Below are 24,459 nucleotides of genomic sequence, written 5' to 3'. Positions count from 1 at the left end.
GGACCAGAGTTAAAGTCTGAAGACTGTAGTAAAGAGCACAGAATTTGGTACTAGAGGACTGGAGTTAAAGTTCCACCTTAGTTTTTACTGGCTAAGTGATGCAGAACTATGTATTTATCTGTAAGCTAATAATCCTCTTTTCACAGAGCTACCATAAGGATTATGAGATAACATGTCAAGTATCTAGAATATAGGTAAAGTCGTAGCAATCGTTAAGAGTGAGATTACTGAATGTGGAGCAGGAAGCAACTTGTCACTGGCCTCTGTGGACACCTGTGCAGACCAAACAAGGGGCTTTGCTAGGGGCAGTTCTGGTACTGGGTCATCCTCCTACCTCTCCCAGCCCGGGCCCCACTCACTTGGACAGGCTGCAGGCTTTACCAGTGCGGGGGCACATAGCTGTACGCAGGGGTCCCTTGGGCCCTGTATGTTGGCATGGAGACAGGGTGTGCCCCAATCGCAGTGTGCTGGGGTGCAGTCAGCAGGGTACCTGAGCATCCAGAGAGAACAGTCAACCCAATGAGGCCATTCCAGGGCACTGGGATGAAGAGGATGAAGCCATGGTCTTTCACACAGCTGCTCCCCAATCTGGACCCCCCACCTCCCCACCTGCTCAGAAACTGCTGCCCGCCCCTCCCACCTTGCCAGGCTTCATCTCTTTAGGGCAAGTTTTGCTGATGCTCCAGGACAGTCACTCATCTTCAGTGGCCTCCTTTTACTCTTTGTATGCTCCTATTCTACTGAGTGGAAATTGTTGGTTTATATGGCTGTATTTACCACTAGCCCTGCTGTTCCTAAAGGCAGGGCTCTGGTCTGATCTATCTATCAGTAACTGATCCCCAGGACCAGAACAACAAGGCTGGCACCAAGCAGATAACTTGCTGACCTGATCTGGGGAATGAGGCCTCAATAACCCCTTACATTAGGGGAAGAATAAAATCCCAACTCTCACCTCTCACCCACTAGACCACTTGTACTCTAATCCTTCAAGTGAGTCTTTAAAAGTTGGGTCACTAAAGGTTATTCATAGCCGTCTTGTCATCTTATGCTTTTCTTCTGAATGTCAGCACATCAGAGATTTCCCTAAACCTGCTATTCCTGTGGCATCTTCACCCTCATCCTCAAGGTTCCAGATGAACAGGGCTCTGGTGTGATTTCTGGAAGAGCCAGAAATGGAGAAGGGGTCCTCCAGGCCTTACAATTAATTATTGGATAGGGTCTTAAGCTCCTGCCTGCTAAATAACATTGCCCTGTGCCCTCCTTTCTGGAACCAGAGTCCTAGTACCATCATCCTTCTAAATTACAGCCTTCCCACTGACCTACCTGCTTCCAGCCTCTTCCATCTAACCATGCCAGCTCCCCATTACCTAAAAGTATTTGCACCTTTCCACTTTAGCTTTGCTGACTGCTCTAGCTGCCCTTCCAATTCTATGCCCCTATTTTCCAAGGGCCTGGGACCATTTCCATTCTGTGAACATGTCATGCTCTTCTTCTTTCCACCTGGACTGCTCTTCTCTTTCCCATCCCTCTGGTTAGCTTCTGTTCCCCCTTTAAGACTAAGCTCAATATGTCCTTCTTAGTGAAATCTTCCTCATCCCTGTGGACAGGGTTTCTAGAACCCCCACAGCAGAGAATTTCTCATGCTATGCTACACTCGATTCCATGACTGTGTTCTCCAGTCTGTCACGAGTTTCAGGGGAAGGGGGACAGACACTGATATAGACACTGCCCTCACCTGCTGACATTGCCATGGTGGTGCCAGCCACCATACCCATGGCCACACCATTGGTCCTGGGGGCAGCAACAGGCGCCGGGTAGATGGCAGAGGGAATGCTGTTGGGCTGGACAACCGTGGTGTGGTGGATGACGTGGGGCTGGGCAGCGTACACTGGCTGTGTATAGTAGGCTCCCTGGGGGAAAAAAGGCTGAGGTCACACAGGCTTTTGGAGAAGTGGGATAGGAAATGGAGAGAGGAGAAAGGAGGGGAGCCTGTTCTTCCCAGACCTTATGGGATGGGCTCAGAGAAGCATGGGCCCAGGAACTCAAGGTTTGGGTTCCAGCTGTCTTACTACATGACTGCGGACAATTCAGTTTCAGCCTCACCTTCTCTATGAAAAATAAGGCTCCAAACCTATCCTGCCTTGCTCCTAAGGCTGCTATGGTGATCTAATGGGGTAAAAGCCCCAACTTTAACATTTTAAAACGTTTGTGTCTTATTGCAGTGTTTCTGTCAGCTGCCTAAAAAGTAAAGGCAGGGATGGATGGGGCTGGTGAATCCAGACCACTGTGTGCATGTACATGAAGCATGACTAGTGGGACAATCACATTGGTGTGAGTACTGCCATCTCACCTATTGGGAACTGTCACAAATGCAGAGCACCTCCTCAGATGTCTCTTACTATTTCTCTTTAGGCAAAGAAGTGAGGCTGGAGACAGTGGTCTGAGATGACTTCCCGCTTCACATGGCGGTGCCAGCAGGAAGCAGCCTGGCCTGTGGGCCTGCTGACCTCTGTGGGCAGTAGACACAGGCCCCTGGATCATCTTAATCCAGAGCTTCTCAAATGTCTCTACTAACTAATGACAGGAGCTTCAGAATATGAGTTTATAATCTCAGAGGTCTGAGAACATAGTGCAAAGCAGCTTACCACAAACAAGAAAAATCCATCTCAAGCCTACTGTTGTATCTTTAAAAAGTTTCACATTCTACTCTAGAACGTAGCTGTTTTTTTTTTTTTAATCAAAGTGTTCTCCTCACTACTTAAATAAACCTCACATAGAATTGTCATTCCCCAAAAATGTGCCATGGGTATGCTGGGGCCTCATATAGTCCCCGTGATAGCCATCCCCTCAGAGTACACACATTCTCTAGCTGAAGGAGCCCAGAAGGGGACACGAAGGCACTGAGAGAGAGATTAACTTATTCAAGATCACACAGTGAACTAGTAAAAGTTTGAGCACTTACCTCCTCCCTGTTTGGCTCACGGACTTTATCAAGGAAGGGTAGATGTGGGGGTTAGGGAGAGAAACAAGACACATTAGGTCTCATCCTGACTCAACCAGTATCTCTCTGTGTGACCTTGGACAAGTCATTCTCCTCTCTGGGTCTAAGCTTCCCCACTTGCATGAAAAGGAATCGAGCATCTTAGGTGATCTCCAGGGGCCCTTGCTCCTCTGACATTCTAGGGTTAATCTAAATGACTTCATGTGTCACCCCTCCAGGAGCTGAGGTGGGGTGAAGGAGTATATAGACTACAGGGTTATTGTTTCCATGATACAACAGTGACAACTGGCCAGAGCCATGAACTTGCCTTCCCTCTCTTACTCACCCACCCCCACCCCACCTAGGCTGGTGGCTCCTTTACCTGAAGGAGAGGTTGGCCCAGGCTTCCACATGCACCTACCTGGGCATACAGATTCTGCTGGGGGTAGGCACTTCTGATTGGATACATGGCCGTCTGATAGGGGTTGGGTGATGGGGAGTAGGGGGGCGGAGCAGTATTACTCTGGGTCGGTGGGACCTTGTATGGTGTCCCCGCAGTATATCCTGTACCAAGGCAATAAGAAAGACTTCCAATTAGTTGACAGAACAGCATTGCTGGAAGGCAGCAGGTCCTAGTCATGACTACCCGGACAAGGATGGGCTGATTTCAGGCAGGAAACACAGATGAGGACAGACAGAGAACAGGGCTCCCCTTAGAGAGTCCTAGGCCCAGAGGCAGCTCCCTCAGTCCTGATGCACAGGGCTGCATGAGTGATTCTGGCATCTTTTATTTCTTTGGTTCTCAGGGGCATGGTCTATAAAATAAGAGGCTGGAACCAGTTGATCTCTTAAGGGACCCCTGCAGCTCAGAGAGTCTGGGACTCTGTACCGGGAGACAGGCACGTGTGCACAGACGGCCCAGAGACCCTCTGCCCACTTGCTCTTTATGGTACTGTTTTCCTGCTTTTCTGTCTCCTCCCTCACCAGCCCAGGAGATCTTCTGCTGCTGGTTCTCTTTTGTTTCCCCCCTTATTCTTTTTCTCCTTGTATCTCTCTCTTTTTGGACTTCTCTCTACCATGTTCTCCTTCCTCCCTGACATGTTTTTAAGGTGGAAAGCCCACAGAAAACACCACTCAGAGATCCTCATCTTCTGAGATGCTAAAAAACAAAACAAAACTATGCTCTACAGAGCCAGCCTTTCCTCCAATCCTGGGGCTCAGGGGAGGACCCCCTCTGCCTGAATGCCTCAAGTCAGGGGTCACAAAAATCACAGCAACCTGGGATCTGGGCCCCAGGCAGTTCACAATCAGCCATTCAATCAAACTTTGCTGCCTTTGAATCTTCTGAAAAGTAGATCGTATGTTCATAGGAAAAACTTGAAACAGAGATCACTCAGGAATAAGGCTATGTACTTCTAGAACACAAAATTAAATGATTCTGTGGAAACCAAGTGATCATCAAGAGACCCCCAACTCGGGATCCCTGGGTGGCGCAGCGGTTTAGCGCCTGCCTTTGGCCCAGGGCGCAATCCTGGAGACCCGGGATCAAATCCCATATCGAGCTCCTGGTGCATGAAGCCTGCTTCTCTCTCTGCCTATGTCTCCGCCTCTCTCTCTCTCTCTGTGTGACTATCATAAATAAATAAAAATTAAAAAAAAAAAAAAAAGAGAGACCCCCAACTCTCTTACTTTATACAAGGGGCTCAGAAAGAGCAAGTGTTTTAAGAAACTTCTGTATGAGTTGAAATGCCAGTGCCAGGAGACCTTGGTTGATCTCCAACAGGGTATTGCTGGAGCTTCTTCTGTGCTGCTCATTCTGGCTTGGTCTGCCTGGCACATCACTGAGCTTCTTCTTGCTTCAACTCAGCTCTTCTACCTGCAGGACACTCACCAAGGACTTTGTCAGCAACATGGAGCTGATTCTGCAAGAAGGGACTGGGGGGCAGAGTAGAGAGGGGTGCTTTATTGGAAGAGAACAGATCTAGGCTTCAGTTCAGGCTTTCTTCCAATTTGCTGCCAGTCTCTGGGCCTTGGTTTCCTATTTTGTTGAAACAGAAGGCTAAGAATGAAGATCTCTTCCTGAACTAAAATCCCATTTTTTAAAAAAAGATCCTGAGTCTCTTCTACCTTAACCCTAAGTAAAAGGAAGCTACCATAAGGTCACAAATCTCTCTCAGTCCATAGCCCGGGCTTGGCATCCCCCAGCCCCTGATGAGGTACTCAAGTAGGATAGGAGAGCTGCTATTTGGTTGTCACAAAAGGCACCACCAAAGGTGTCCTGTCCTCTTCCCTGAAATCATGTCATTTACTGCCCCCTCCTTCAGATCCATAATTTATTTCATGGAAAATTGGTTTTATGGTCAAATACACTTGGGAAATAAGGAGCCATGAGGATGGAGTGGAAAGAATAAAATCATGAGAAGGTAGCATTGTGAAGAACTAGAAACTAGATGTGGAGGTATGAGTCAGCTGAGAGAGAGAAGTATGGAGATTCCTCCAAGTTTCTAGACTGTGGTGCTAATTATGTATGATATGTGGTTACAGCAGGTAAAGCAGATATTGTGGGGGAAGACAGGAAATCTAGGTTTGTGACATCTAAAAGGAGCCATCTGAGGGGTACTTCATCTTGGAGGCACAGCTCATCTGTAAAACAAAGGGAGTTCTCAACATGGGCATGTCCCAAGACTGTACAATGGACTATATAATTCTGAGGGATTTTAATCATTTAAAAAAACAAGAACAAAAAGAAGAATAGCAGCAATGCAGAACAGAGATAAATAGCTTTGTTTTTCATTCTATGACCCTGAGAAGTTTTAAAATGACAGGATGAACTATGAATCTCCAAGGCAAGGATATGCAGGACACTATTTCCAAATTTATTTATTAACAAATCTTTTATTCATGCTCTCAATATCGAAAACACATAAACTACAGGGGTGCCTGGCTGGCTCAGCTGGAGAGCATGTGACTCTGGATCTCAGGGTTGTGGGTTTGAGCCCCACACTGGGTGCAGAGATTACTAAAAATAAATAAACTTCAATCAATCAATCATGCAAACTATAATTTTTTGTAATTGTAGCTTATTTTGGTAAGTAAAGTTTCACTGTAACATGGCCTTGCCCATTCATTTATTTATCAACTATGGCTGCTTTCCAGCTACCATGAGAGTTATGACAGAGATCATATGGCCTGAGAAGCCTACAATATTTAATATTTAGCCCTCTATAAGGAAGGTTGCTGACTCCTGATTTAAGGAATTAAATAAGTATGAGGAATCCTGCTAGAATGGAGAGCATCTCTTTTCTATGCAGAAGGGTAGGACACTCCTGAAACCTAAGATGCCTGCTCTGAAAGCTATACAGCACAGAGTAATGTGCTATGTGGGTCCAAACCCTAGCCCTGCTATTTAATAGCTATAGACTACAGCAGTCTCATCATCTGTAAAATGGGGATAACGACAATACCTACTTTATAGGGTTACGCATTCATTAATAATTGCAAAGCCCTCAGAATAGTGCCTGACCCATTAAAGCACTTCATAAAGGTGAGCTATTACTCTTTTCTCTCTCGCTCGCTCTATAGAGAAATAGTAAGCTTCCTGTCCTGGGGATGTGCAAGCAGAGACTGGTCTGCAAGATTACAATAGAGAGGTTCAACTGTGACTTCCATGATGTGATCCAACTTGGAACACAGACTCCAGGATTCTAAGATTCTGAAACTGTATGGTTTAAAATACCATGACTTCATGATTCTTTAAAGTTAACAAGCCAACAATGCTGGCATATTTCCTTTATGCTTCCCGAGAATGTGCTCTGGAGTTTTTATCCCCAGGAGAAGCCTGCACTACCTCTCTATGCCACAAGGACAATCATCTTACAAAGTGTTAAGGTTATCTCTCTGAGGAAAATCAAAAAGCTCCAAGAGGCTGCAGGAGAATTTGGTTTCCACATCTAAGAATAACTTTGTCTGAGAATGTTGTTTCCCTTTCCTCATGTTATGAAATGATATACCCACATACTCAGAATACAAATCAGCAGCCAAAATGCCCTTGGCAGCCAAAAAGATGATGCTGCAGAAGAAGGCCCTGTTTGTTTGTCCAGACAGTATAAGATGGGAGAAGCAGAACTGCAGAGCTAGAGGACACCTTAGAGATCATTAAGCCCAACACAAATGTTTCACAGATAAGATGACGAATAGATGGCTGAGAATAGTGCAACAGCTTGCCGGGACTCAGGACTCAGTGCTCCTTCCTCCAACTACAATGGTTCTCAAGGTTTCCATCTGGGTCAGGAGGCTGCAGAAATTGCCTGGGCCCTTAGCCTGGGCTCTGTCAGTGAGTCAGGTCAATTCTTCTCTCAGGAATACCCTCATTTGGACTAGATAATAGAAAGGCCATGCTCGTGCTGGTGTTCTAAGTCTCTGAGTATTTCAGTGAGACTTTTATGAGAAAATCATTGCAGAGGACTTTCTGTAACTGAATGGTGGTCCTGTCCATTCCACTGAGGATTAGAAATTCCCCAAGGCAGGAGCCTGGGCTACCTTGGGTAATACAAAATTTTACAATTTATTACTCTGCATCTAAGTAAAAGAAGCTGTTGAGCTGGATGCAAAAACAAAAACAAAAACAAAAACAAAAAACCCCCAAAAAACTCACTGATTTTGCTCAAATTAACTTAGACTCAGAAAAAAGGAATTAGATCACTAGAAGTCCTAGGTCTGCCTTATGAAAGAGGCTTTGTTTATGAGGCCCCATTCTCTCTCTCAGGTTCCTAACTTTAATTTTAGGCTCCATCAAACAGTATAATAAATAGAGTGTATACATTAGTGAAATAATGTTTTAGCCCGCTTTTCAATCCTTCTGCACTATTATGAATCTTTTTCAGTTGGAGAGCCCCTACCACCTTCAAAGGCATTGATCCTCACATCAAGGATGCCTTTTAGACTAATCGGTTTATTGACCATCAGATTTACATGTCTGAACAAAGCTCTATGTCTGAGTCTTGCCTTGACCCCCAAGTCTCCTTGGTGGTAGCTGAACAAGAGAGTATGGAATAAGTCGGAGGGAGACCTAATTACAAACAAGCTTAGCAAGTGTGAGTAATATTGAACTGAATTTGTCAAATTACCCTGAATTTTCTATGGCATTAGAAGCCACAAAATCTGTATGCTGGGAGGAACCAGCTGGATGGGGGAGGGTCAGTTGAGCTCATTTCTATTTTACAATTGCACAGGTTCATACATGACTTGCTTAAAGAATGGGTGTAATTCGGTCCTTTCCAGGAACTGTGATAGCTTGTGAGAGGACAGTGGGAGTAGCTGCTGAACATTTCGATGGGACTTCAGGAAGATTTCCACAAAGGAAAAAGCAAAGCTGCCTATGATTCAGACAGTCTCACCGTAGAAAGGGTTGTATGGAGGGAATGAGTACCCTGGAGATATGTGAGTGAAGGCTAGTTGGTCAACTATGGGCACCCTAGAAAGGAAGTCCCAGCTGGGGTCGTGAGTATTGAGTACACAGCACCAAGGTGACAGAATCAGGAGTCTAAAAGCTAGAGAGAATCTTAAAATGACCTAGTCCAGGGATCCCTGGGTGGCGCAGCGGTTTGGCGCCTGCCTTTGGCCCGGGGCGTGATCCTGGAGACCCGGGATCGAGTCCCACGTCGGGCTCCCGGTGCATGGGGCCTGCTTCTCCCTCTGCCTGTGTCTCTGCCCCTCTCTCTCTCTCTCTCTGTGACTATCATGAATAAATAAATAAAATCTTTAAAAAAAAAAAAAAAAAAAAAAAAAAAATGACCTAGTCCAGCCCCTTCATTTTACAGTTGGAAAAACCTAGGTCCAAATCATGGACACAAATTATCCAAATTATCTGTGGTTATACAGAACTAAGTCTAGAATCCAACTCTTTTGGTCTCCAGGCCTCTTTCTGTTCCACTACAGTAGGTGTGTCTCTATGCACCTACAACCCTATGTGTGGATTTAAGAGAAAATATATATGTACAAGCCTGTTTATGTATATGTTCATTCCATTCCACTTGAGGTACCTGGAAAAACTCCCTACTATTGACATCCCTCTTTTAATTAATTAAAATTAATTAATTAATCCCTCTTTTAATTTAAAGTTAATCTCATGAGAAAAAGTCAGTAAACTTAACCTGAGTGATTCTTTTTGGTTATGCTGCTTGCTACTTGGAAGGCATTGGACATATTACCTTTCTGAGCTTCAGCTTTAAACTTGAATAAAAATCCACCATAATAATAGGACTCTAGTGTAGATTAGAGACCACAGAGAGGGGGTTATTATGAAAGCAAATCCTCTAACATGTGAGAGTTATGTTGTTTAAATGTAAGTTGATGTTGACATCTAGGGGCAATGGTAACTAAGGAGAAAATAACACTGGATATTTTAAAAGAAAAAAAATGCAGCATATTCTTCTAATCTGTTTAATAGATTAATAATTTACTGAGCCACAGACTATCAGGCTTAGTCTGCAACATCCTTCTAAGGGTATGTCAAACCCCTGCTGGCACAACTTAAGAAATAAGCACTCCCTCTAATCCAAAGCCAGCCATGCCTCTTTTGGATAGCACGAACAAGGCATAAAGTCTCCTGTGTAGTCAAAATGCCACTCGGTAACTTCTAAACATTGGTCCTCATTTTACCCAGTTGAGCTTTCTCATATTAAAAAATCAGGTGTGAAGGTGAAACCATGAGTCACCCCACTGAATCTCAAAATGAATGTAACCAATCTGGCCAGATGGTTTCTGTCTCCCCTAAGGACTCTACGTACATATCTTGTTCCCACAGTGTAGCTTCCACTAGGGGAGTGTTTCTCATGCAGAGGGCAATTCTGCCTCCCAAGGAGATCTTTAGAAATGTCTGTAGAGATATTTTTGGTTGCTGTAATGAGGGTTTGCTGGCACCCAGGAAGCCGAGGCCAGGGATTCTAAGCATCCTACAACGTACCAGTTAGCCCCCCACAACAAAGAATTATCTGGTCCAGATTGTCCATAGTGGCAAGGCTGAGAAATGCTGTGCTAGAGGAGCCTTCTCTGTCCAAAGGTCCACTGACCTTCAAATGTGCCCTCTGTTCTTTCCCCTGAAATGCAGTAACAGCTCTTCCCTAATCAAACTTGTTGGCCAGGTGCATACTTCCTTCGCCCTCCCTCACTGCTTCGGGTCTCCCCAAAGCTGGGTACATGATCAAAGAGGATGACCTTTTCTGTAAGAGGAAGGTCAATTTTTTGTGTGGGTAGGAGGACCTCTTAAAACAATATCTTATAATGTCAGTTTTAAAAGTTCCCTTTCCTTTCTTCCTAAGAGTCAAATCAGTCCCAACCAAGGGGAACAAGGAAAGGAGGAGACAGGCTGTATTTACTGAAAGCCGCAGAGGATGCTTGGTAAGTTCGGTTCTCGGTCCCGGTGTCCACTGGGAGGTGGAAGGTGCCTTCAGTACCACAGGAAGACGAGTTCTGTGGCCAAGCCTGTTTCATCAGCAGAGTTGCTTAAGGGAAGACACAAGAATGGCATTAGGCAGAAATAAGAAGTGGGCACCACCAATCACAGACACAAAGCAAGGGTCTTGTGCTGGATGGAAACATATAACCCAAAGGTCCCTGATTCAGACACACAGGATGGTTCAGCCTTTCTGAGATGGGTGAGTGGGTTGGGAGGAGTGCTGAAGTGAGCCTTCAAAATGATTTGAAACTAAGGAATTCTGAGTTTACACTGAGAAAGCCAGGTTTTTCTACACCCTACCAAAACCCATGAAGATGCTTAATGAATACCACTGCCTGACATTCTGGCCTAAGGCTCTGGGATAGTCCTTAAGGGCTTTCTTAGTAATATGTAGCAACCTGGAGCCTTTGACTGTGTGTTAGGCCAGATCAACTGAGTACTCCTTTTTTATGCCTGAAATCTCACCTAGGGGTGGATATTTAATAAGCTGTTGTCAAAGAGAGACCTCAAGAGAATTACCACATAACATGAACCTTGCTGGACTGTCATCTCTTCTAAAGGGACTGAGCTTTGGCAGTTCAGAAGGTACAGGCTGTCCAGTGGCGTACTTCCTACTCCTCCTGTGCACCCTGCTGGGGCCAGACAGAAAACCCTCTTGCACACCTTTCATCCTCCTGCTAAAGGTACTCCTGGTGCCCTACCTGAGATGTCTTCTCGTGAATTAGAGAGGATCTGCTGGGCTATTAAGAAATTATATGTCAAACTTGGGGCAGGTATAAAATAGAGATGTGGCCCAGTTTGAAAGAAATCTGCAGAGACTTCTCAGGCTGACCTGAAGCTCAGCTTGAGAAATTTGAAGGATGATGCTTCATATGATCTAGAAGTGGGGAATGACTCAAAAAACTTACCTTCGTGGTATCCTGTGGGGAAGGAGAGAGGAAAGAGGGTTTCAAAGGGGGGGAAAAAGCCTACATTTTAGAGATTTCTCTTGATATATTTTCTCCTAGAGGAGAAACCATTCTTGACCCAAATTTCTACTTAAAGTAGGAAGAATCATTTTAAAAGTATCTTTTGCACTCAAATAAGATCTTAGACATGAGGAATTTTAAAGAAGAGCAGGACTGGCGGCTGGGTGTGTGTGGGGGAGGCTACACTAGCAACAATTGTATACACTTGAAACATTTTTAACAAGGGGCTAAGGCAAAACAGGGTGGTATGAGAAGTATGCCTATACATTTTAATTCCACCAGGGCAAGGACAGTCCACCTCCAGAGAGATCCCATAACCCCCCTGCCCATCCAGATAACAGGTAATGCCTCTCATTCCTTCAGTCATGGAAGTACTGGGGCCAGAGGAGGAGGTCAAGGACTCTGTTTTGCTGAACTAAGGCCAGAAGTGTAGCTGTTTTGGGCTGACACTGTACTTGCATTAATGGCCCGCAATATATACAGCAGATGCTAAGAAATGAGAAGGAAATCATGGGCAGGAAAGTGACACTAAAAGGAGAATTCTGGCAGAAGAAATGGAGATCCAGCAGAATTCCATGCAGAGTTCAAAGCCATTGCCGGACATCACGACATGGCTCTGCAGGCAACACTGGGAGGAGGGCAGTCAATTTTAAACAATTATCTTAGGTTTCTCTTCCCCGGCATGGGGTGGGGCTGGGGGTGGGGAGTCGGGATTAATAAAGGATCCAATTAGTGTTGAAAAATTTATCAAGATGTCTCCAAATTTAGAACTTTCCACTCAATGTGGCTGGAAAGCCTTGGTCATTCAAAACAACTCTCTAAAAAGTGAAGCATGTAGTTCTGAGAAGTCAGATGTCCTCAAGACCCTATAGGGACTACACAAGGAAGCAGGAGATCTGAATTTAGCCACAGAGAGTTTGGGTCCTGTTCCAGTCCAGTTTTTCCCCAAGTGGTGTATACTTTACCATAATTTTCATCATAAGCCAAAAGTCTGACATTAGTCTGAAGGACTGCATGACAATTTAAGTAAATCAAAATTAATCAAAGAGTAACTGAAGCCTACACTGCACTCAGCACTGAGGGGAGCGCCACGGTGGACAGGAACACACGTGGGTCATGGTCACCGCACACAAGGTATTTATGGGCCAGCTGGGGATGCAACACAGCCACACGCCAACCAGAGAGTGAACAAGACAGCATTACACACAATAAAATAACATTCCAGATTAACCAGGAAAGAAGCAAGTGCGACTGTGCCTTTGATTATGTCTTATCTAACTGACTGAATGAAGTAAACTATGTATGTTCTTGGAGAAGTGTGCATTTTCTTCTGGTTTCATTAAAAAAGAAAACAAATATTAGTATTTTCTATATTTCTCTCTATATCTGAATACTTAATAATTTAAATACCTGAATAAATGTGAAGACTAGAAAAAACAAATATTAGCTGTCAACTGGACCTCCCTCATTGGTTGGTTGCACTATATGATCTTTGTCTTCCATGTACAATTCTAAAGTAACCCATTCTGTTGGTGATAGCAATTCAGAGCTCAATTGTGGGATGAAGACAATCTGACAGAAACTTTAGAGGTATAGTAAGAGAGGAGGCTGCTCTGGCAGGCATGCCTGCTTTTGGGTGTCATAGAAGGTATGAACTCCTAGAAATGTTCTATATTCTGAACTGGATGGTAGTTAAATACAAGTGTATACATATGTGAAATATTATTGAGCTATACATTTGAGGCTATAGTATGCTTTAGGTACTACTGTATATGTGTCATTCCTCAATTTAGAAAGGAGAGACAGAGAGAACCCTTGGCGGTGAAGGGCCATGGCCCAGTCACAGCATGCTGCCCACATCCAGGTGCTGGGTTGTTCACTTCCCGGGATACGGGGGCCCTCATGCCCTCTGACACTTGAACAATCTGTTAAGCACACTTACAAGGAAGAGAGGCAGCAAGGGACCATCATCCTGAATAATGCAGTAAGTCAGGAAATCTGAGTTCTAGCCTGGGCTGTGCCACTTATTAGCTGGGGGACCTTGGGCAAGTCACCTAACCTTTTTTTTTTTTTTTTTCCACCTAACCTTCCTAAACTTCAGCTCTGTTGTCTCAAACATAGCAGTAATAATCCCTCCCTGACTGTTTCATACTGTTGATGTGAGGATCAAAAGTAAAGTGTCATCCAGTCTTACAGTTTCTAATTCTGGTATCTGCCCATCTTCCAACCCCATAGTTATGGGCAGCTTTCATTTAAGTTCTCATCAGCTCTTAACTGAACCACTACAACTGTTTCCTCATTGTTCTCTTTTTAAACCTGCCAAATCCAATCTCCAAACTGCAATAAAGAGATATTTCTAAGACTTAAACCTAATCCCAAAATCTTAAAAACATTCCATGGTTCTCCACTGCTTAGGCTAAAGCTGAACTTCTCTTATGGCATTCAAAGCCCCTCATGACCTAGCTTTGTGATCTCTCTAGACGTTCACTGTTCTCACTTTCCAACCCCACATGACAGCCACACAAACTTTATCATTCCAAAATTATGCCAAGGAGTGTCATGTCACTTCTCTATTTTTGCTCACATTGTTCACTCTTCCTGGTATGTATTTCCCCAAATGCCACATGGTAAAAATCTATTAATCCATCAATCATGAGTTTGTCTTTACTATGAAGTCTTTTCTTTTCCCCACCCTTTGACCACAGCCTCTGCACATACATATGGTTTGCTATCCCAGTTTCTGTGATTCTTAGAAGCTCCTATACTTACTGGCTTATCTGTCTCCCTCACTAAACTGTGAGCTCCTTTAAAATAAGGTCCTTGACTTATGGTCTGTATCTTTAAAGGGCCAGTGTAAGGTCTGGCACAAAACATTTTTTAAGAGTCCCACACATACTTTTTAGTATTTCTATTTAAGATGCTATAATTAGAGGGGTGAGGAAACATGAGAGTTTGTCTCACTTTTTATGGAGCCTTCTGTTCAAGTTCATATATCCTGAGACAAACAAAAAATGGACTCCCATAAATAACAAGAGAAACAGGTCCGTGACTAGCAAAAATTAAAATAAAAAAAATTAGGATAGCCCTGGTGGCGCAGTGGTTTAACGCCGCCTGCAGCCCAGGGCGTGATCCTGGAGACCAGGGATCGAGTCCCACGTTGGGCTCCCTGCATGGTGCCTGCTTCTCCCTCTGCCTGTGTCTCTGCCTCTCTCTCTCTAGCTGTGTCTCTATGAATAAATAAACTTAAAAATAAATAAATAAATAAATAAACAAACAAACAAACAAACAAAACAAAACAAAACAAAATAAAATAATTATAAGAGGATAGGCTGTTTACACTTAAAGGGACCTAAGAGAGCATCTGGAAAAAATACTACCTATGGCCTGGAGACATTAGTAAATTGCCCAAGATCACACAGCCCACAGCAGTGGCAAGGAGAAATTTTCATAGCTCATCTCCTGAAAGATGTGCCACACACAAATTCAATATTTAACGTCCAAATAATTCAAGGTTAAAAGTTAAGAAAGTGTGCAGAGATTTTAATGAAAACATTATCCTGAGCAGCCCAGGTGAGGGTAGTGAAAGTGGTGATTCCCTCCCATGGTCCCTTACTGTCTGTGACAAAAAGGACCTAGTCCAGTTACACTGCTGGGACCCTCACAGGTGCCCAGAAGTTCCTGTGGTGCCTTAGGCCTGGAGTCCACACTGCCCAGAGGACCTTGCTTATTTAGCACACTTGGCCCTCACCTCTCACCATCCAGGAAAATGCCCTGAAAATGAGCCAGAGCTCAAGATCTGGGCTAAGGGAACAGATTGTATCTAAAGTCAACCAGGTCTTCAAACATGTCAGACTGCCAACAGAGACAGAAAATCTGATCCTGGGGCAGACTGCTTTTTTTGGGTTCTTCTAGGCATAATCCAGGTACTCCTCCACAAGAGCTGCCACAAAGCCAACAGAGGAGCCATACAGGTTGAAGAATTTTGTTCACTTGATTGCTTGAATTCAGTAGCCAAGTTAGGGTGAAAGTTTTTGACCTAGGTCAGATGGGACCCCAGAGGTGAGGAAGGGGAAAGACGCCTTTTAGTGCCATGATCCTTCATTGCTGCCCTAGGGGACGGTTTATGTGTGTCTCCAACCCATGATTTTGCACCATCAGACATGTTCCTGCATGCTTTAGGAACTGCTGCTGAGCCACCTGGGGGAGCCCAAGCCTAAGGAATGGGATTTGGGGAGGGAAGGAGAGGGGATCTACCGTTGTTATGAGATAACACATTCATAGGCCATAATACAGATGAGGAAAAATAGCTCTCCTACCATAAGCTGAATGCAGGAACTGAAACTCTGTTGGATAGAAATGTTAGTTGAAATTACCACTAAGAATTTGTGCAAAGTAGTACACATTGCAGTTACAAAAACAGACTGTCTCAAGATAGCAGTTTCCCCCAGGTGACATAAGAAACAGTGAATGCAGACGGTGTGAAGTGCCTCTACCCTGGAGGGAATGACAGACTTGCCATCCAGGAAAGCCCATTCATTGAGAAGTGCCTCCTTGATGCTATGGCATCTTCCAGGTAGCTGACCCAAGTTAGTGCTCTCTGAATTGTAGAAGGACTTCACACATGACAGAGGCTTTGTGTACTAGAGGAAGTAAGGTTCAGGGACAAAATCATCACTTCTGGACTCTGAAGAACTCTCTGTAAAGCCCCACAAGGCTAGGACCAATGCAGAGATACTTCACTTGAAACCCCAAGGAGAGTGCAGTGCTACAGAAGGAGCATAGGCTGTAGGGTCAGACAGACTGGGTTTGAATTCCAGCTCCGCTGCTTTTTAGCTGTGCAACTCTGGACAAGTTATTTAACCTCTGAGCAAAACTGGGAGCAGGAAGATTCAACTCACACAAGACTGAAGTAGGAATTAACATTTGTAACATGCCTTGCACAGTGCCTGGAATATGGCAGGCATATTCTTTTCCCTTGTTTTTCCTAAGGTTTGTCATATGCAAAATAGGAACAATATATTTGTACTTTATAAAATTGCCATGAAATCAAGTGAGACAGTAGATGAAAGTGATTTATAAACAGACCTCTTGTGACTATGTGTTTCATTTCTATCTATGTTAGTTATTCTGTTTATCTTTTCCTTTCATTTTCAAGTAAGATTACCAATAATGTGATATATCCTTTGGTTTCTAGATTCTGAAAACCTGGCTCCTGCCTCCTGCAGGGCCAAATAGTTCTTTTTTTGGTGGGGGGGGGGGGGAGGGAATGGCCAAATAGTTCTTAAATAAGATCCCTGAAGTCATTAAGAACTCAGAAAAAAGCTCCAAGTACCTACATTGCTTTCAGAACCAATGAAAGAGTGAAATGCTTCCCTGCATCCTGAACAGATGACATCTTAGAGTACTCAAGCTGCTAAAAATAGCTCTTTCTGAAGCAACTTCTTGGTCTCCTTGAAGAAGCCGAGAGAAATTTAAACCTGAAAGCTTGGCTCCTTTGCAGACTTTTACCCTGCAGGCATCTCATGGCATCACAAATGGCTGGTTCTGGCAGGAAGCTGAGAGTAACCTACACTGCCCTCTCTGTCCTTGAGCCAGCTCTTCCTCTGCAGGAGCTCCCCTATGGCAGTCAGGAGACCTAGTGAATGCAGAAGCTGGCCTCCCAAAATGTGAAACAGACCAATTGTGCGTGCAGGTGTGTGTGTGTGTGTGTGTGTGTGTGTGTGTGTGTCTAACTCCAAAGGAAAAGAATCTGCTCAAGGTCACACCAAAATCAGTAGAAGAGTTAGGGCTAGAAACCCAGTCCTTCCAACTCCTAATTTGGGGCTTTCTGACACAATGTGCTAACACCACCCTCTATAGTGGACTGTACGGGTTTCTAAGGAAACCCATGGTCAGGTTGCTGTAATCATAGCTTAGAAATATGCTGAACTTTTGAAAACACAAAATTGTGAAAAATCTTGGGCTGATATTTTATTTTTAAAATTAAGACTTTATTAGTGCTTTACACATGCCTGGAGCTTTCCAATCTCATTTCTTTATTCCACAGTCCTAGGCTCCTCCTGTCTGCTCTCCTTAGTCTGGTTGCTCTAGTTTAACTCCTTTAATTTCTCTCTGGTTGACTGCAGAGCAAATGCAGCTGTGGTAGTAGCTCCTGGGTTTGGATCTTTGGGCTAGTTCCCAACTCCTGTAAATTTTAGTTTTCCCACTTGGAAAATGAGATTAACAATAATAATGACTTCAAAGGTTTACTGTAATAGATAACAAGTCAATATCCGTTAAAAGCTTAAATAGTCCCTGGCACATAGGATCCATTCAACAAACATTACCTATTTATTTTTATTCTCTGTCCTTCTACTTTCTTGCCAAACTAATCCATAACAATTCCATAAATGATCACCATAAGTCCTAAACATTATGAGTAAATGCCCCAGTGATGGAAATTAAAGCCTTGATGAATTCACGGCCTCCACCCTCACTGAGGCCTCCTGTTACAAAGCTATGTTACCTTTTCTTTCCAGTAAGGCTTTCATACCTTGACCTCTCTCCTTAAGAACCCTTACCTCTCTCTTGACAAATCAAAACTATTAGACAAGAACTCTCCACTTTCCACTGGGTGATTTTTTCTAATAAGCACAGCCATCTGTGACCTCTTCTTTAGTCTGAGAGGAACAGCTGCCATCCTGTGTGAGGCACCCCACTCCACCTGCTCCCCAAAACAAAGAAGAGAACAGAGCTCTAGGTTCCCCACCTCACCATAGCCTCCTTGAAGGCCCGGATCCTCTTACATCTCTGACTTGTCTTCCCCACTTGCTCCTTCCCATCAGCACTTACTTCACTATGCTCTTATCTAAAAACTGCCTCCTTTAATCCCACCTCCCCTTGTTCTCCTTGCCCTTGTATTGTAGCCAAGCCTCTTGTAAGAGCAGGCTCTACCTGCTAACTGCTTTTTCACTTCCAGCCTCTCCATCTCATCAACTCTGCTTTACAGGTCACTGGTGACCTCTTGACTATACAGACAATATATCTTCTTCATTCCTGACCTTAGCTGACCTTCTGCAACTACTCACCTAATTTTATTTTAGACCAGCCAATTCACAGATCTCATAGCATTTAGATTTAAATCATTTCTAGGGGCGCCTGGGTGGCTCAGTGGTTGAGCATCTGCCTTTGGCCCAGGGCATGGTCTTAGAGTCATGGGATCGAGTCCCACATAGGGCTCCCTGCACAGAGCCTGCTTCTCTCTCTGCCTATGTCTCTGCCTCTCTCTCTCTCTCATGAATAAACAAAATCTTTTTTAAAAAATCATTTCTATGTTGTGAGATACTTGATAATCAAAATGTCGTAGTTTTTAAGACAGAACTTAACAAATTTGATTAAATCTTTTCTCAGAGTTAATTTCTGCAGTTTTTATTGTTTCTGCCTCATATTATACGTTTTTTGGAAATATATATCTTATTGACTAAAAGTGAATACAGAATAAACTATTAATGCTGAGATAGAGATTTTTTTTAGCCTGTGAATAACTGCTACCCTCACAAGCTCTGAGGGCAATGACTTTACTTCCCTCAAGTCTGAATCACATCCAGTATCTTCGAGTGCCTTGGGCATTTCAAGGCCAAAATAAATGTCTATGGAATGACACACTTATGTAAGCACTTTAGGGGGTTAACAATCACTTATTTGCATTAAAATAGTTCCTGTCTCCCAAAAAAGAGGGGGCTCATAGTATGTGCATGTGTGTTCAATTACAAAATGATCCCTCCTTCAGAATGAAGTAACTGAGGTTCAGAGGGGTCAGGTGATTTAAGGTTGTTAATTTATGAAGTGACAGTACTCAGATTCAGGTGTTCTGACATAGCCCATGTTCTTCTCTCATACAAATATTCTAGAAGAAAGGGAATGATGGTAGGATGAGTGCTAGACTGGCAAAGAGAAACATGAGACCAAGAACCAGAAGATCTGCCAAGGGTTCCAGTCCATATGCTACTGCTGATTCACTGGGTAACTTGGACAAAACACTGCTTGTCTCTGGATCTCCCTTGTCAAGAGAAAAGGCTGAATTGGAGGATCTCTAAGGTCTTTTCAAGCTTTTTAACTCTAGAATAATCATTATTAAATAAGAAAACGGGTGTTATCATGGCATTCAAGGCCCTTCCACATCTTGGCTTTGGACGTCTATAGTTTTTTTTTTTTTTTAAATGGTGAAAAAATTTAGATTTATAGCCGGCTGGACTCAGTTTAGATGATGTTTGGCAATATTCAAAGCATCAGAGTCAGGAGCCAGTCAAAAATATGCTTTCTTCTCTCCATCAGGCCTGATCAGGGTGTTGACCTTGGCCACATCAATGTCATAGAGCTTTTTCACAGCTTGTTTGATCTGGTGCTTATTGGCCTTGAAATCCACAATGAACACAAGTGTGTGGTTGTCCTCTATTTTCTTCATGGCTGACTCAGTAGTCAGGGGGAACTTGATGATGGCATAGTGATCAAGCTTGTTTCTCCTGGAGGGCGCTCTTTTGAGGATATTTGGGCTGCCTTCGGAGATGCAGGGTCTTGGGTCGTCAGAATGTAGGTGACGTACGGATCTTCTTTTTATTGTGACTGTGCAAACCTTTCAGCACCACTTTCTTAGCTTTCAAAGCCTTTGCTTGGCTGCTGCTTCGGCTTTGGGAGGGGCAGAAGCTTCCTTCTTCGCCTTCAGCGCCATCTTTGTGAAAGGGATTTCCAAGGCTCGTTTCCACGGGCTTAGAGAGCTGAGTCTCACGGAAGACTCGCGATGCTTTTTATTTAAAGCTGATTGGATAAACTTGACATCTGTAGTTCAGATCCCTCTATTATCTCCACCCCCCACCCCCACCCCAGTGTGCTTCAACCATCCTCACACTACCTTGCCCAGGCTCTACTCGGCCTGGAATGCCCAACTCTTCCTTTGTATGCTTAAAAGAATGCTTCCTGCTTCTCCCTCACTCAGGCCCCTATTGCTAGGCCCCCTGTGAAGCCTCCTGTACACTTTCAACCTCAGGCAGATTGTTGTTAATCTCTTCTGCTTCCTCTCTTCTTACAGGTATTCCCTTCACAAATACTCATCACACAGCTATGAATTTGTTTATATGCCAACTACCAAATGCATGTGTGTTATTTGTTATTTGTTATTGTAAGTTATTTTAAGCAAAGATGGCTCTTTTTCTCTATTCTAATGTGGAGGACATTCAACATATAAATATTTGTTGAGTAAATGAAAAGGAACTCAGATAAAACCATCTACGCCTCTAAGGTGAGTAACACATTTCTCTGAAAGATGAGGTATCTTGTCCAAGGCTTCACAAACTAGTGAGTTGATCAGGATTCAAACCCAGGACTTTCTAAATGCAGTGTCCATACTCTTTTTCCAGCCCCTTGAATGTTAAAGCACCTGCTAAGTACGAGGGTTAGTATCAGTGGTAACACCTCTGCACTGCTCCTAGCCTAAACTAAAACTTTTCAACATTTTCAAATCTATTTCAATCTCTATTGAAGGAGTGCTAGGCCTTTCTTATTTTTGAAATATAGGTTCCTTGCCTTAGCTTGAAAACCAGTTTTTTATCCTCTGGTGGCAAGTCTCTCACTCTCTTCCAAATCCATATCCAGGAAGTCTGGTGAGTGTGTATTTACATCTGTGTGTGTCTCAATGGCAGTCTTAGGGAAAACTAAGCAATGAGTGGATTTGGACATTGTTTACGAGAGCAGAAAAGGTTCTGTGAGGAGGATGCATGTCTCAGATATGCTAGCAGAGAAGAGATTGGCCAATCTTAAATCCTAAGGAGAATGGAGGAGATTCTATTCCCACCCCAACCCTGAGTCTGAACTGCCCCAGTTATTAGAGGGGACTCCCAAGAGAATCACGTTTGGACAGGATGAGTCCAAGACAATTAAGGATAGGGAAAGGCCAACAGGTGGGTGTGTTTTTCCAAACAGCCCACTTCCCACCCCAGGCATCACTGCGGTCTCCACTTTCTCCTTACCTGGAGCATAACTGGGGCTATTGGTGGGGTACAGGCTGGGATTGTAGGCAGGGGCTGCTGCCGGGTAGGCTGTAGGGTAACCTATGAAGAAACAAACAAACAAACAAACAAACAAAAACCCAATTAGTTGGGAAAGAAAAGGAAACAGAATCCATGTCCCAGGCTTGGCCTTCAGCCTCACTGTGGGCCTTTACAGACAGTATATGTGACCAGCTTTTATTTATTTTTAATTTTTTAAAAAGATTTTTTACTTATTTATTCATAAACACACACACACACAGAGAGAGAGAGAGAGAGAGAGAGAGCAGGCACCATGCGAGAGCCCGACGTAGGACTCTAGGGTCTCCAGGATCACACCCTGGGCTGCAGGCGGCGCCAAACCGCTGCGCCACCAGGGCTGCCCTGTAACCAGCTTTTAACTCTATGAGAAAACTCACCAATACCACAATCCCAACATATGCAGATTTTTCTATTTTTTAAAAGCAGTAAAAGAACTATGTCTCTATACTTACTGTAAAAACAAAACAAAACAAAACAAAAAAAAACTGAAACACCATAGAAGTGTATGTGGTAAAAAGCCTAAGTTTATTCTCATTCCTGCTGCAACACTACCCCGCTCCCCAGGGGTAGTAACAGCTATCCTTCCAGATAGTTTCCTACTCATTTTTATATACATATATTCAGTGGTGTTCTGGTAAATATTTAACAACTGGCTTGAGGGGATTGAAGTGGAGCTCTATTTGTAGCATTCACTAAGTCCCATGGTAGAAATACTCCCACCATGGCCAATTTCAAGCTACTAATGTCAAAAGAGGTAGCTGGGAAAAGATGCTCACAATTGGCTCTAGAAAGCCCACAAACCAGATCCAGCCTGCTACTGCCTATTATATATAGTTTTTTTTTTTTTTTAATGTTTAATAGATTTTTTTTTAAAGTACAATTTACTCCCTAATGTGGGGCTTGAACTCATGACCCCAAGATCAGGAGTCATGTGCTCTATGAACTGAGCCAGTGGGGAACCCCTTTTTTTGAAATTTTTATTGGACAAAATACATGTAACATAAAATTTGTGATTTTAGCTATATTAAGTATATAATTAATTCAGTAGCATTTTGTTCATAATGTTGTACAACTATCTCCGCTGTTATTAAGACTTTTTAATCACTCTAAATTCTGTACGAAGTAAGCAGTTACATCCCATTCTTTTTCCCCATAGCTCCTGTTAACCTCTAATCTACTTTATTTCCATGAATTTGCCTATTCTAGATATTTAATATAAATTAAATCATTCACTGCCCTTGTGTCTAGCTCCTTTCACATTTTTTTAAAGAGGGGGGAAGGGGATGGACAGAGGGAGAGTTTTTTTTTTTAATTTAAATTTCACTTAGTTAACATACAGTGCAATATTGGTTTCTAAAGTAGAATTAAGTGATTATTCACTTACATACAATACCCAGTGCTCATCACAAGTGCCTTCCTTAATACCCTTCACCCATCTAGCTCATCACCCCCCTCCACCTCCTTCCATCAACCCTAAGTTTGTTTTCTATTATTCAGAGTCTCTTAGGGTTGTGGCACCTGGGGGGCTTAGTGTTTGAGCGTCTGCTTTTGGCTCAGGACATGATCCTGAGATCGATTTCTGTATGAGGCTCCTCGCAAGGAGCCTGCTTTTCCCTCTGCCTCTCTCTCTCTGTGTGTCTCTCATGAATAAATAAAATCTTTTTTAAAAAAGTGTTTTATGGTTTATTTCCCCGTCATTTTCCCCTCCCCTTCCTATATATTCATCTGTTTTCTTTCTTAAATTCCACACATAAGTGAGATCATATGGTATTGGTCTCTGACTGACTTATTTCACTCAGCATAATACACTCTAGGTCCATCCACATCGTTGCAAATGGGAAGATTTCATTTTTGACAGCTGAGTAGTATTCCATTGTACATATATATCACATCTTCTTTATCCATTCATCAGTCAACGGATAGATGACTCTCTCCAGAGTTTGGCTATTTTTGAAAATGCTGCTACACACTATACATATTGTGGTATATGTGCCCCTTTAGATCTGCATTTTTGTTTTGTTTTGTTTAAAGACTTTTTATTTATTTGACAGAGTGTGCTAGCACAAGCAGGAGGAGCTTCAGAGGCAAAGGGAGAAGCAAACTCTCCACTGAGCAGGGGGCCCGATTTGGGGCTCAATCCCAGGACCCTGGGATCATGACCTGAGATGAAGGCAGATGCTTAACTGACTGAGACACCCAGGTGCCCCTCAAATCTGTATTTTTGTATCCTTTAGGTAAATAACTAGTACCACAATTGCTGGATTATTAGGGTAGTTTTTAACTTTTTGAGGAACCTCCATTCTCAAGAATGGCTATACCAGTTTGCATTCCCACCAATAATGTTAAGAGGGTTCCACTTTCGAGAGAGAATCTTAAGTAGGTTCCACGCACAGCACAATGCAGGGCTTGATCTCACAACTCTGAGTTCATGACCTGAGCTACAATCAAGAGTCAATCACTTAACCAACTGAGCCACCCAGGCGTCCTAGCTTCTTTCCCTTTAGTATAATGGTTTTGTTTTTTTTTAAGATTTTATTTATTTGTTCATGAGAGACAGAGAGAGGGAGAGAGGCAGAGAAACAGGCAGAGGGAGAAGCAGGCTCCATGCAAGGAGCCCGATGTGGGACTCGATCCCAGGTCTCCAGGATCACACCTGGGCTGCAGGCGGCACCAAACCGCTGCACCACTGGGGCTGCCCTAGTATAATGTTTTCAAGATTCATCCATGTTTTAGCATGTATTGAAACTTCATTCCTTTTTATGGCTGAGTGATACTCCATGGTTTGTAAATACCACATCTTTTTATTCATTCATCTACTGTTAGATATTTAGGTTGATTACACCTTATGGATATTGTGAAAATGCTGCTATGAACATTGGTGTACAATATCTCTCTGAGTCCGTGTTGTCAATTCCATGGGGTATATACTTGGGAGTGGAATTACTTGATCATATGGTAAGTATAAGCTTAACTTTTTGAGGAACCACCAAACTG

At 43.4% G+C, this 24,459-nt stretch overlaps 1 protein-coding gene across 8 annotated transcripts in view; it reads right to left on the bottom strand.

The window, feature by feature from the left end:
- The window catches only part of FAM168A (family with sequence similarity 168 member A), a 188,031-nt gene that overhangs the window by 5,974 nt on the left and 157,598 nt on the right, over window positions 1-24,459 (bottom strand). For 5 of the 8 annotated variants that reach the window (XM_049098909.1, XM_049098908.1, XM_035703844.2 and 2 more), the window contains 6 exons: window positions 21,406-21,486; window positions 15,721-15,747; window positions 10,357-10,482; window positions 3,402-3,544; window positions 1,736-1,910; window positions 360-490 (listed from right to left, as the gene is read on the bottom strand). In XM_049098909.1, the coding sequence (XP_048954866.1) occupies window positions 378-490; window positions 1,736-1,910; window positions 3,402-3,544; window positions 10,357-10,482; window positions 15,721-15,747; window positions 21,406-21,486 (665 nt within the window). In that variant the 3' untranslated portion in view covers window positions 360-377. The remainder of the gene's footprint in view (window positions 1-359; window positions 491-1,735; window positions 1,911-3,401; window positions 3,545-10,356; window positions 10,483-15,720; window positions 15,748-21,405; window positions 21,487-24,459) is intronic. The other 3 variants (XM_035703842.2, XM_035703840.2, XM_035703843.2) reach the window with 3 other exon arrangements.

This window comes from Canis lupus, chromosome 21, assembly GCF_003254725.2.
Source record: "Canis lupus dingo isolate Sandy chromosome 21, ASM325472v2, whole genome shotgun sequence".
NCBI classification, from domain to species: Eukaryota; Metazoa; Chordata; class Mammalia; order Carnivora; family Canidae; genus Canis; species Canis lupus.
The sequence above is the reverse complement of the archived record's forward strand: the minus strand, read 5'-3'. Positions and strand labels throughout refer to the sequence as shown.